The sequence below is a fragment of the Oncorhynchus gorbuscha genome, linkage group LG23 (assembly GCF_021184085.1).
Source record: "Oncorhynchus gorbuscha isolate QuinsamMale2020 ecotype Even-year linkage group LG23, OgorEven_v1.0, whole genome shotgun sequence".
In the NCBI taxonomy this organism is placed as follows: domain Eukaryota; kingdom Metazoa; phylum Chordata; class Actinopteri; order Salmoniformes; family Salmonidae; genus Oncorhynchus; species Oncorhynchus gorbuscha.
Genome location: NC_060195.1, coordinates 64,516,636 through 64,530,796, shown reverse-complemented (window position 1 = coordinate 64,530,796; position 14,161 = coordinate 64,516,636). Strand labels below are relative to the sequence as shown.

The 14,161-nt window shown below is 43.7% G+C and overlaps 1 protein-coding gene across 1 annotated transcript in view; it reads right to left on the bottom strand.

Annotated features, from left to right (window-relative positions):
- Positions 1 to 14,161, bottom strand: part of LOC124011059 (gamma-tubulin complex component 3 homolog) — a 28,066-nt gene that overhangs the window by 11,934 nt on the left and 1,971 nt on the right. Inside the window, exons 2-14 of the mRNA XM_046324032.1 lie at positions 13,395 to 13,502; positions 12,850 to 12,917; positions 12,676 to 12,750; positions 10,626 to 10,846; positions 9,839 to 9,993; positions 8,962 to 9,074; positions 6,491 to 6,685; positions 6,228 to 6,360; positions 5,974 to 6,140; positions 1,871 to 1,981; positions 1,654 to 1,762; positions 794 to 983; positions 449 to 584 (exon numbers count right to left, since the gene is read on the bottom strand). Coding sequence (XP_046179988.1) covers positions 449 to 584; positions 794 to 983; positions 1,654 to 1,762; positions 1,871 to 1,981; positions 5,974 to 6,140; positions 6,228 to 6,360; positions 6,491 to 6,685; positions 8,962 to 9,074; positions 9,839 to 9,993; positions 10,626 to 10,846; positions 12,676 to 12,750; positions 12,850 to 12,917; positions 13,395 to 13,502 — 1,781 coding nt within the window. The remainder of the gene's footprint in view (positions 1 to 448; positions 585 to 793; positions 984 to 1,653; positions 1,763 to 1,870; positions 1,982 to 5,973; positions 6,141 to 6,227; positions 6,361 to 6,490; positions 6,686 to 8,961; positions 9,075 to 9,838; positions 9,994 to 10,625; positions 10,847 to 12,675; positions 12,751 to 12,849; positions 12,918 to 13,394; positions 13,503 to 14,161) is intronic.

Genomic DNA, 14,161 nt, shown 5'->3' with positions numbered 1-14,161 from the left:
GTAATGGTATGAGCTATAGCCTATGACAGTAGTTATGGTATGAGCTGCAGCCTATGACAGTAGTAGTGGTATGAGCTGTAGCCTATGACAGTAGTAATGGTATGAGCTATAGCCTATGACAGTAATAATGGTATGAGCTGTAGCCTATGACAGTAATAATGGTATGAGCTGTAGCCTATGACAGTAGTAATGGTATGAGCAGTAGTAATAATGGTATGAGCTATAGCCTATGACAGTAATAATGGTATGAGCTGTAGCCTATGACAGTAGTAATGGTATGAGCTATAGCCTATGACAGTAATAATGGTATGAGCTGTAGCCTATGACAGTAGTAATGGTATGAGCTGTAGCCTATGACAGTAATAATGGTATGAGCTGTAGCCTATGACAGTAGTAATGGTATGAGCTGTAGCCTATGACGGCAGTAATGGTATGAGCTGCAGCCTACCTCCAGCAGGCGTACGTCCAGTCTCTTGAGGATCTCAGCGTTGTCATACTGGGCGTTGGTGGCCCTCACGGCTGTCTCCAGGATGCCTGTCAGGTTGTGTTGGTACAGAGTGGTGGCTGGGCGGGCCAGCTCTGGTCTGAAGGGACAAACACTAAGGTCAATAAATATGACATATAGGATGGGGTGGGTGGATGTGTGTGTGTGTGTGTGTGTGTGTGTGTGTGTGTGTGTGTGTGTGTGTGTGTGTGTGTGTGTGTGTGTGTGTGTGTGTGTGTGTGTGTGTGTGTGTGTGTGTGTGTGTGTGTGTGTGTGTGTGTGTGTGTATGTGTGTGTGTGTGTACTAACTTTAGCAGGTCCATGAGGTGGCGTATGAAGTCTCCCTGGCCCAGCAGCAGGTATCGTCTCATGGCCTGCAGGTGCTCCAGCAGCAGATAGTTCTGGTTGAGGACATTCAGCAGGTACTTGCTGGTTTCAAAGTAGGCTGCATCTATCTTCCCCTGGAACGCCCCCTCCAGGTCTGATAACAGCTCTGCAGCTACAGAGAGAGAGTTATTATCTGTGGTCATTATGTGGGTACTGGAGTTGGCACTACATGATGCATATTAAACTCATCTCTCAGACCGTTTTCTGAACTCTGTCTCTATAATTCAAGATAGAGTCTGCATCCCAAATAGCAACCTAATCGCTTCATAATGCACTACTTTTGACCGGGGGCTTCATAATGCACTACCTTTAACCCTTACGGTTATGGTCAGAAGTAGTGCACTATAAAAGGGAATAGGGTGTCATTTGGGACAGACAGGGTAAAAATACAACCCAACCCCTCCCCTTCCAACGGCAGTCAGTATGCAGTCATTCCCCTCAAGGACGAGGCTAAGGAAGGAACTGTACAACCATTGATCAGCGACGGAGAGAGGAGCGAGACTAAATCCAGTCGATACGACAGTAAGGACCATAACAGTACAACCAGTTCTGATGCCAAACAGATCAATGCGGCTCTGCTCTCACTAGCTACAAACACTACTATGGCAAGACCAAGGCTTCTCTACTCTGTCGAAAGACACTGCCTGCTGAATACACACTCTCCGGAGGTATATTATGTACAAATGTTACCAAACACCAAATGCCTGTGTTGTATTGAGCTAGCCACTGACAGGCCCCTTTCACAGTGTGTTGAGGTGGGGGAGAGAGGTCAGAGAGCGTACCATCTTTGGGGGAGTCTGTAGACTTGGAGGCCGGGGTGATTTTCCCTGGTGAGGTTCTGTCATGGCACACCTGATGCAGGAAGTTAATGGACTTTCCAATGAGCAGAACCTACAGAGACAGAAGAGAAAGAGAGAGCGAGCAAAAGTGACATGTGAATGCAAAGTTGGTATGTTCTACGTTGAGGATGAGATAATTGGTGTTCGTGTGTGTGTCTACCTTGCGGGCCTGGTCCATGGTGATGAAGGTGGGTATCATGGACTTCCTCAGTGAGTACTTGTCGTGCCACAGTCTGTCTGTCTTCACCGTGGGGTCAGACGCCACAAAGAACTACAGGGAGAGAAATCCCATCACAATCACACCTTAAAAGACAGGACTCAACTATATCCGAACAACACAGGAGATTACTACAACAATGGATACTTATTACAGTAATGGAAAGAAAGTGAATGGTGGTTCCATCTCTCAATCATGATCTTGATCGTCACTGAGCCAGTGGTTCAACTTGAAAACCAAAATGGATGCCGATAAGTAGACAGTGTTACAAGGTGACGACTTCTCTCCTAGGGGGTACAACAAGGGGGATTGAAAAGCCTTTTAGTAAACAAAAAGTATATATAAAGTTTGATTTTAATTTCCACTCTTCTTGTCATAATGAGTGTTTACAGTGTAACGCCACCTCCCAGCCACCCCCTCCCAGCCACCCCCTGACAGAAGCTTTCCTTTCTGAGAATAGCTCGGCAGTCGGTATTGAAAGCCGCTACAACTCTCCTGTGCTCTGTGCTTGCCCAATCAGCACTTAGTCTCAGGTAGACGGAGTCTGAGAGGGCGATTCAGCAGCAGGTGCATTAGGACTAGATTCACGGTCTTCTAATGTCCTGTAGTGGAGACAGGGAGATGGATGGAGTGCAAGGACAGAGATAAGAGGTGAGAGAGAAGAGAGGGCCATCACTCAGTTCCCCATTACCGTTCTCTCATCCATCCTCATTTGGAAGGCCGCCGTACCCCTCCCCCGACCCCCTTTCCCTCCATCTCAGCTCAGAGATTAACCTGTCTGTCTGAGTCCACTTCAGCCTGAGCTCAGCTACTACCATCCGGACTCTGACCTTGACAAACTAAAGGAAGTGTGTGTGCATTATATTTAAGCAATAAGGCACAATGGGGTGTGGTATATGACGGGCTGTTCTGATGCACAACGCATTGCGTTGTGCCTGGACACAGCCCCTTAGCTGTGCCTTATTGCTATTATAAACTGGTTACCAACGTAATTAGAGCAGTAAAAATAAATGTAAAAGCTGTCATCAAGGCCACCCTAGTTTGAGAAACAGACGCATTACAAAGTCCTCAACTGGCAGCTTCAGTAAATAGTACCCGCAAAACACCAGTTTCAACGTCAACAGTGAAGAGGCGACTCCGGGATGCTGGCCTTCCACGCAGAGTGTCCGTGTTCTTTTGCCAATCTTAATTTTAAAAATTATTGGCCAGTCTGAGATATGGCTTTTTCTTTGCAACTCTGCCTAGAAGGCCAGCATCCTGGAGTCGACTCTTCACTGTTGACATTGAGACGGGTGTTTTGTAGCCTGTAATCAAACCCACAAATGCTGATGCTCCATATACTCAACTAGACTAAAGAAGGCCAGTTTTATTGCTTCTTTAATCAGTACAACAGTTTTCAGCTGTGCTAACAAAATTGCAAAAGGGTTTTCTAATGATCAATTAGCCTTTAAAATGATAAACTTGGATTAGCTAAGACAACGTGCCATTGGAACACAGGAGTGATAGTTGCTGATAACGGGCCTCTGTTCACCTATGTAGATATTCCATTAATAATAAGCTGTTTCCAGCTACAATAATCATTTACAATATTACCTATGTCTACACTGTATTTATGATCAATTTGATGTTATTGTCACGGACAAAAAAAAAATGTGTGTATATGTACACACACACACACACACACACACACACACACACACACACACACACACACACACACACACACACACACACACACACACACACACACACACACACACACACACACACACACACACACACACACACACACACACACACACACACAGTTGAAGTCAGAAATACATTTAAACTCAGTTAACAATTCCTGACATTTAATCCTTGTGAAAATTCCCAGTCTTAGGTCAGTTAGGATCACCACTTTATGCACACATGACTGTAAGTCGCTTTGGATAAAAGCGTCTGCCAAATGGCATATATTATTATTTATTATTTTTTGAGATTGTGAAATGTCAGAATAATAGTAGAGAGAATGATTTATTTCAGCTTTTATTTCTTTCATCACATGCCCAGTGGGTCAGAAGTTTACATACACTCAATTAGTATTTGGTAGCATTGCCATTAAATTGTTTAACTTGAGTCAAATGTTTCGGGTAGCCTTCCACAAGCTTCTCACAATAAGTTGGGTGAATTTTGTCCCATTCCTCCTGACAGAGCTGGTGTAACTGAGTCAGGTTTGTAGGCCTCCTTGCTCGCACGCGCTTTTTCAGTTCTGCCCACAAATGTTCCAAAGGATTGAGGTCAGAGCTTTGCGATGGCCACTCCAATACCTTGACTTTGTTGTCCTTAAGCCATTTTGCCACAATTTTGGAAGTTTGCTTGGGCTAATTGTCCACTTGGAAGACCCATTTGCAACCAAGCTTTAACTTCTTGACTGATGCCTTGCAATGTTGCTTCAATATATCCACATAATTGACCTCCCTCATGATGCCATCTATTTTGTGAAGTGCACCCGTCCCTCCTGCAGCAAAGCACCCCCACAACATGATGCTGCCCCCCCTGTGCTTCACGGTTGGGATGGTGTTCTTCGGCTTGCAAGCCTCCCCCTTTTTCCTCCAAACATAATGATGGTCATTACGGATATAACAGTCCCAATTTTGTTTCACCAGACCAGAGGACATTTCTCCAAAAAGTACGATCTTTATCCCCATGTGCAGTTGCAACCGTAGTCTGGCTTTTTTATGGGGGCTTTGGAGCAGTGGCTTCTTCCTTGCTGAGTGGCCTTTCAGGTTATGTCGATATAGGACTCGTTTTACTGTGGATATAGATACTTTTTTATCTGTTTCCTCCAGCATCTTCACAAGGTCCTTTGCTTTTGTTCTGGGATTGATTTGAACTTTTCGCACCAAAGTGCGTTCATCTCGAGGTGACAGAACGCGTCTCCTTCCTGAGAGGTATGGCGGCTGCGTGGTCCCATGGTTTTTATAACTGCGTACTATTGTTTGTACAGATGATAGTGTGCCATCAGACATTTGGAAATTGCTCCCAAGGATGAACCAGATGTGGAGGTCTACAGTTTTTTTTCCCTGAGGTCTTGGATGATTTATTTTGGTTTTCCCATATTGTCAAGCGAAGAGGTACTGAGGTTGAAGGTAGGCCTTGAAATACATCCACAGGTGCACCTCCAATTGACTCAAATGATGTCAATTAGCCCATCAGAAGCAACTAAAGCCTTGACATTTTCTGGTGTTTTCCAAGCTGTTTAAAGGCACAGTCAACTTAGTGTATGTAAACTTCTGACCCACTGGAACTGTGATGCAGTGAATTATAAGTGAAATGATCTGTCTGTAAATAACTGTTGGAAATATTACTTGTGTCATGAACAAAGTAGATGTCCTAACCGACCTGCCAAAACTATAGTTTGTGGAGTGGTTGAAAAACAAGTTTTAATGACTCCAACCTAAGTGTAATGTAAACCTTCGACTTCAAATGTATGTATGTATGTATGTATGTATGTATGTATGTATGTATGTATGTATGTATGTATGTATGTATGTATGTATGTATGTATGTATGTATGTATGTATGTATGTATGTATGTATGTATGTATGTATGTATGTATGTATGTATGTATGTATGTATGTATGTATGTATTATATGTATATATATGGTGTGTACATGAAATATATGGTGTGTGTGTATTAAATATATATGGTGTGTGTATTAAATATATGGTGTGTGTGTATTAAATATATATTTACATTTACATTTAAGTCATTTAGCAGACGCTCTTATCCAGTATATATATATGGTGTGTACATTAAATATATGGTGTGTGTGTATTATATATATATGGTGTGTACATTAAATATATGGTGTGTGTATTAAATATATGGTGTGTGTATTAAATATATGGTGTGTGTGTATTATATATATATGGTGTGTACATTAAATATATGGTGTGTGTGTATTAAATATATATGGTGTGTACATTAAATATATGGTGTGTGTGTATTAAATATATATGGTGTGTACATTAAATATATGGTGTGTGTGTGCGCGTCACCTCATGGTAAGTGTCCTCCAGCTCTCCGTCATAGATCCAGCGGTAGAGGAAGTTGAGGATGGGATGTGACACCAGGCTGAGGATGTGCTGCACCAGAGCTCTCATCTGAGGGTCCCCTGTCTTCCCATAGGCATGGACTGCTGACGCCAGTTCCCCTCCCTTCCTCCCTACACACACAACATTTGAACCACACACAATATTTAAATGGATTCTTTGATGGTACCAATCAGCAGACGCCATAGACACAACTCTACCTTGGCAGAAGTCAACGAGGGCAGCCAGGGTTTTGAGGCGGACTTTCGGGTCGTAGGTCCAGACTAGGAGACGTCTGAGGGTCAGACTGCTCTCCACTCCCAGGTTCACTCCCTGGTCATCCTCCACCTGCAACTGTCAAACACACCTTTACATGTCCTGTAGCCTACATGGGCTTTTCCTCTTGAAGGGCTAAGAACAAAGTTCATTCACTTGAATAAGGCAGTACAGTGTTTTGAGAGGTAGAGAAAGGTGTGTGTCTTACCTGTGAGTGCAGCACTGCCAGAAGTCTGTAGTACTCCTTCAGTTCCTGATGCAGGGAGGCACAGAAGCTCTGTCCCACCAGGCCAAAGGCTCGGTCCAGACTGCGCGAGTCAGTGTACTTCCTGATCTTGTTGTGGAGCCAGCCCAGCTCAGCCAATCGGCTACTGGTGTCCCTCAGAGACTTACAGAGCACCACCTAGGGACACACTGGAGAAGTTACGACAGGAGAATGCACACACAGGCATAAAATACAGGGAATACTGTGAATATCTGTCAAAGTAACCCATTTAATCTGTGAAGGGGTTGCCAGGTTGGGAGTTAATTATCCCCGTGTGTACCATCTGTCCAGTATGGCTCTCCACAGACACGAGACACTCACAATCGGAAAACGGGCCTCTCCTGCTGCCAGGTTACCATTCAGTCACTCACACACAAGTACGCCACAACCCGCCATGACTACAGCATCACCAAAGGAACAGCAGCTCCGCTCTTCAGCCCAGAATCATGAATAGGAACACATCGGCTGTATTATTAGAGCCCTTTGCCAGTTGGAGGACCATTAGAATTCAATATTCATCCCTTTCACACCCATTTGTTCAGAATTCATTTAACTTTTTTTTTAAATGGTAGATTGAAGACATTCGCCAAGAAGCCTGGAGCCAAAGCGGTCTGCAGTCTCTCTCTGCTGACGGAGTCGTCTTATGAGGACGAGGTGTTGATACTCACCGTCTCTACTTTAGACAGAATAATAAAACATGATTGTCTCCAATAATGTTCCATTTCTGTATTCTGCTCTAATTATTCCGGAAACCGTGTTAGATTGAATAGGGCTTATAGCGTAAATGATGACTTCAAAAAGACCTCAGGAAACACCCTTGACGGCTAGATTTGGCTCCAGTGTTCTTGTCCGATACAGTGATCCGAGGCCAGCGCATTGACAGCAGGCTATAATAGAACGCTGAGAAGATGAAAGAGCTGAAACAGGTCGACTGTGATTTGTAGGAATATTAGAAGGGAGGAATCCTTGATGGATGATAGAGGGACACCATCGATGTGGCTCCTAACCAAAGAGCCAACTATTGATCTGTCAAGCTTTTTACCCCTTTTAGAAACAGATCATCAGACTTGATGTCAGCAGCACTACAGCTGAATCTGAAAAACGCTGTCGGTCTACAACAGCCTTGATGTCAGCAGCACTACAGCTGAATCTGAAAAACGCCGTCGGTCTACAACAGCCTTGATGTCAGCAGCACTACAGCTGAATCTGAAAAACACTGTCGGTCTACAACAGCCTTGATGTCAGCAGCACTACAGCTGAATCTGAAAAACGCTGTCGGTCTACAACAGCCTTGATGTCAGCAGCACTACAGCTGAATCTGAAAAACACTGTCGGTCTACAACAGCCTTGATGTCAGCAGCACTACAGCTGAATCTGAAAAACACTGTCGGTCTACAACAGCCTTGATGTCAGCAGCACTACAGCTGAATCTGAAAAACGCTGTCGGTCTACAACAGCCTTGATTTCAGCAGCACTACAGCTGAATCTGAAAAACGCTGTCGGTCTACAACAGCCTTGATTTCAGCAGCACTACAGCTGAATCTGAAAAACGCTGTCGGTCTACAACAGCCTTGATGTCGCGGTTCTACAACAGCCATGATGTCAGGGAGTCAGCTAGCGATGAAACAGGGTAATCTGTCAATAACTGGTCTAGCTAGTATGGATGGAAGTATGGCGCTCTTCTACATGAAACATTTTAGTCATTTAGCAAGACGCTCTTATCCAGAGAGACTTACAGGAGCAATTAGGGTTAAGTGCCTTGCTCAAGGGCACAGACAGATTTGTCACCTAGTCAGCTTGGGGATTCAAACCAGAGACTTTCGGTTTCTGGCCCAACGCTCTGAACCGCTAGCCTACCTACCATGGTGCGTGTAAACACAACACGTTGACTAACTAACATATACGCAGTGTACAAAACATTAGGAATACCTGCTCTCTCCATCACTTGTTAAATCCACTTCAATCAGTGTAGATGAAGGGGAGGAGACAGGTTAAAGAGGGATTTTTAAGCCTTGAGACATGGATTGTGTATGTGTGCCATTCAGAGGGTGAATGCGCCAAACAAAACACTGAAGTGCCTTTGAACGGGGGTGGGGGGTATGGTAGTAGGTGCCAGGCACAGGGTTTTTCACACTCAACAGTTTCCCGTGTGTATCAAGAAGGGTCCACCAACTAAAGCATATATTATTATTATTATTAAATTGAGGATGTTATGAGGGCAAAAATGGGGTGCAACTCAATATTAGGAAGGTGTTCCCTAATGTTTAGTACACTCAGTGAAAGGTCAAATAGCTTATGAAGTTTGTCATCAGTTTTTGCATTCGTCGGGGAAATATTTCAGGAACAAGGGGCACAGACTGAAATACCAAAGACACCTTGGACATTGTTCACGTATGACAGAATGTTCACGTCACCTTGGAGTCGATCTTGTAGCAGTTGTCTGTGTTGCTCATCTTAATGAACTTCCCGTCGATCCCCTGGAAGACATACAGGATGTCTCTGACCAGTGCAGCCTCACCAACCTCCGCTGGAGAGGAGAAGAAGAACGAGGGATTCAGAAAAACAACAAAAAGTTGGACAACATTAACGAAAGCCATAAAAGTTACAGTACCAGTCAAAAGTTTGGACACCTCGTCATTCAATTATTTTTCTTTATTTCTAATATTTTCTACATTGTAGAATAACAGTGACGACGTCCAAACTATGAAATAACACACATGGAATCATGTAGTAAGCAAAAAAGTGTTGAACAAATCAAAATATATTTAATATTTGTTAAACACTGTTTTGGTTACTACATGATTACATATGTGTTATTTCATAGTTTTGATGTCTTCACTATTATTCTACAATGTAGAAAATATTACACATAAATAAAAACCCTGGAATGAGTAAGTGCTGTATCTCTCTGTATATATATTTAAGTCAGCCCCCAAACCTGTCAGTGGAGCACCAAGACAAATTAAATACCGGGAGAGCAACTAAACGGTTTATGAAATGAGGCGATTATGTGAGGTGGTTCTTCCTGCAGAACAGGAACATTTCATTGCAGACTTGGTACATTTCCCTCCAACCTCTAATCTCTTTCTGTTTAATATTGAGTATTCAGTTTGCAGAGCCACTGTGCAGAGAGCAATGTGTTTTTTACCATTACAGGCCCCCTGCCCAACTTCTGCCTACGTTACAAAATGTCCTCCAACCGTGAAGCCTGTCCCAACTACGCCATGTAGTTCCATACACAAAACGTAGGCTTAAACATCCCAACAATGTCAGTCCCCACCCCCAACTCACTAGTTAGGTCCCCGTCATTGCGTGGCCTGGGGGACCGGGTGGACAGGGGTGAGGGGGCGAGCGGGGCCCGTGAGGTAGGTGCCAGGGCGGAGGTGTTGGGGAGGGCCCACGCCAGCCGAGAGCCCAGCTGCTGCCCTGCTGTCTGGGGTGGGTGTCTGGAGAGAGCAAAAATAGAAATGTTTAATGGACCATTTTGTATGTTTACATCCGTGTAACTATAGACATTTTTTCTCCCCCTCAACATGCATAACTCTTCCCCTATACATGTTGGTTCTCCTAATGCAAACTGTCTTGTAGGACCATTACCACTAATAGCCTGTTAATGAGGGACTCTTGCCTTTCGACAGCAGAGAATGGCTTTAGTCACACCACTGTAGCGATGCCTCAGCTCCAAATGACTTTTATAGTGTTGATGATGATCCACTCAACCACCCACTAATCAGATACTTACCCTGGCACTAGACGAGTATAGCCAGACTAATTATACACAAGTGCTTGTGGGGTTGTGGAGAAGGACATGCATAATTGATGCTCACAACGGAATGGAAATAACCTGCTACAGCAAATGGCTACAAAGAAAATTTTTTTTTAAACATGTCCTACTAATTTAAGACCCCTTCATATTCTGAAGGTTCATTGGTTATGCAGGTGCGGTACTGAGCTACAAACGCATGCACTCCCTGCGAGTCCACAGGAACAAGACTGAAGAAAGTCTAGAGTCATGTACGACTGACTATGGAGTCCTGGGTGCTGACCGGACAAACAGGGTTCCATCAATTGGCCTTACCCAGCCAGCAGGGGCTGAGGGGTGGGTGTGGGCCCGTTGAGGGAGTACACCCCCAGGCTGCTGATGCCACTGGTGCCCATGCTGGTGGAGATCTGGGAGCCCCCGGGCCCCGAGCGCTCGGGGTAGCTGAGGGGCAGGCTCCCGGGCCGAGTGCAGTAGAACGGGGTGGAGTGGGCGTCCCGGGGGAGGGCCTGGGCAAACAGCGCCCCATAGCTGCCAACCTGGGAATGACACATGCTATCAAATCAATGATGTATCAATGAAATAATCAAATGTGGAATAATATAGAACGTTTACTACAATAACTATTTCTGCTATTAATGGAGTTCTACAGAAGTAACATGGCCGCGATGGAATTACTGTTTGTGATGATGCAGTCTGGAGGATAATAATGCTTTCATTTTCTGTATCTACAGTACCAGTCAAAAGTTTGGACACACAAAGGTTTTCTTTATTTCTACTATTTCCAACATTGCAGAAAAATAGTGAAGACATCAAAACTATGAAAAAACACATATGGAATCATGCAGTAACCAACCATTTTTTTTATTTTTTATAAATCCAAATATATTTTATATTTGAGATTCTTCAAAGTAGCCACCCTTTGCCTTGATGACAGCTTTGCAAACTCTTGGCATCTCTCAACCAGCTTCATGAGGTAGTCACCTGGAATGCATTTCAATCAACAGCCGTGCCTTGTTAAAAGTTAATTTGTGGAATTTCTTTCCTTCTTAAATGCATATGAGACAATCAGTTGTGTTGTGACATGGTAGGGGTGGTATACAGAAAATAGCCCTATTGGTAAAAGACCAAGTCCATATTATGGCAAAAACAGTTCAAATAACCAAAGAGAAACGACAGTCCATCATTACTTTAAGACATGAAGGTCAGTCAATACGGAAAATTGCAAGAACTTTGAAAGTTACTTCAAGTGCAGTCGCAAAAACCATCAAGCGCTATGATGAAACTGGCTCTAATGAGGACCGCCACAGGAAAGGAAAACCCTGAGTTACCTCTGCTGCAGAGGATAAGTTCATTAGAGTTACCAGCCTCAGAAATTGCAGCCCAAATATATGCTTCACAGAGTTCAAGTAACAGACATATCTCAACATCAACTGTTTAGAGGAGACTGTGTGAATCAGGCTTTCATGGTCGAATTGCTGAAAAGAAGCCACTACTAAAGGAGACCAATAATAAGAAAAAGACTTGCTTGGGCCAAGAAACACGAGCAATGGACATTAGACCGGTGGAAATCTGTCCTTTGGTCTGATGAGTCCAAATTTGAGATTTTTGGTTCCAACCGCCGTTTCTATGTGAGAGTAGGTGAACGGATGATCTCCGAATGTGTGGTTCCCACCGTGAAGCATGGGAGGAGGTGGTGTGATGGTGTAGGGGTGCTTTGCTGGTGACACTGTCAGTGATTTATTTAGAATTGAAGGCACACTTAACCAGCATGGCTACCACAGCATTCTGCAGTGATACGCCATCCAACCTGGTTTGTACATAGTGGGACTATCATTTGTTTTTCAACAGGACAATGACCCAACACACCACCACGCTGTGTAAGGGCTATTTGAACAAGAAGGAGAGTGATGCAGTGCTGCATCAGATGACCTGGCCTCCACAATCACTCGATCTCTACCCAATTGAGATGGTTTTGGATGAGTTGGACCGCAGATTGAAGGAAAAGCAACCAACAAGTGCTCAGCATATGTGGGAACTCCAACAAAACTGTTGGAAAAGCATTCCAGGTGAAGCTGGTTGAGAGAATGCCAAGAGCACAAAGTGGTCATCAAATCAAATGGTGGCTACTTTGCAGAATCTAAAATATATTTTGATTTGTTTAACAGTTTTTTGGATACTACATGATGCCATGTGGGTTATTTCATAGTTCTGATGTCGTCACTATTATTCTACAATGTAGAAAATAGTAAAAAAAATAAACAACAACCCTGGAATAAGTAGCTGTATCCAAACTGTTGACTGGTACTGTATATATAGCTATGGTTAGTGTGTGTGTGAACTATGGTGTAATGACAAGTACACCCACCCTGGACGGTTTCCTGGGGTCCTCACATAGACTGAGCAGCAGGTATAAGACAGACCACCTGTGTTTCAGCACCCCCTGTTAAAGGAAAGCAAAACACAGATTCTCAATTGGTTCTCCTTTCAAAGCCAATACAAGTATGCATATGCACCAGGGTATTTGGAACAGAAGACTGACCTGAGTCTGCAGCTTTCTGTGGAGCTCAGAGAACAGGGCAGCGTCACCCTCTCTCCTCTGCTTCAGCACTGGAGAACCAAAGGACAAGACAAACAGAATCAGACCACTAAATAAACAGACATACACCAATTCCAAAAACACAAGTTGATTAAAAGGGGCTCAACTCCACTCTGAAAAAGGGTAAGTACTTTTGTAAACTTTACTATGCTTAGCAATCGATAAGATGGTCAGTAGTGGCATTACTCCGACTACAAACAAAATGTATTGAGATTTACTATTATGGAGACTCTTAACAACCGTATTTCTTTATTGTCAAATGTACCTTTAACACGAGACAGAAAAGCTCTACTGGGAAAACAACAACAAAAGACCACATTAACAAAGGATGCATGTTTGCAAAGGTAACAGAGAAAGAGCAAACCAGTGATGTGCAGATGCCACTTTCAACTGTCGAGATGGACCCTCAAAGAGGATTCACGCAGCAAACCTGTCCAGTTTAGGTCATTCCCATTATTGTATCTATTAATAGGTCATAGGTCACTCACATTCTTTTTTTATCTTCTCTGACACTAGGAACTCATCCCTCTCAATGGTGGGAGCATAGTTACTCCCGACGACTCTCACAGCATACTGGAACTGGTGGGCTACTTCAGCTGAAATGTGAAATAGGGTTGAGTTGAAGTATCGAGCATGGAATATCGGCTTTTCCTAAACCATGTCACGACTGGTGAATGAATCTTTCAGACTGGTTCAAATCTTACAGATGCAGAACGTTTCCCCTAAATCAGTAGCTAGCTCCCAATCTTACACTTTCTGGTAGTCACAAAACGTGGCGAAACATGCCTTCAATTGTGCAGGCAATACTACCACATTTACATAGAAAAATAGCCGAAATGTCCCTTGTCTATCACCAATGTTTCAAATATAATATATATATATACTGTTCAAAAAAATAAAGGGAACACTTAAACAACAAAAGTGACACTGCAACACTGATTGACAATAAATTTCACATGCTGTTGTGCAAATGGAATAGACAACAGGTGGAAATGATAGGCAATTAGCAAGACACCCCCAATAAAGGAGTGGTTCTGCAGGTGGGGACCACAGACCACTTCTCAGTTCCTATGCTTCCTGGCTGATGTTTTGGTCACTTTTGAATGCTGGCGTCGCTTTCACTCTAGTGGTAGCGTGAGTCGGAGTCTACAACTCTCACAAGTGGCTCAGGTAGTGCAGCTCATCCAGGATGACACATCAATGCGAGCTGTGGCAAGAAGGTTTGCTGTGTCAGTCAGCGTAGTCAACACCGTGC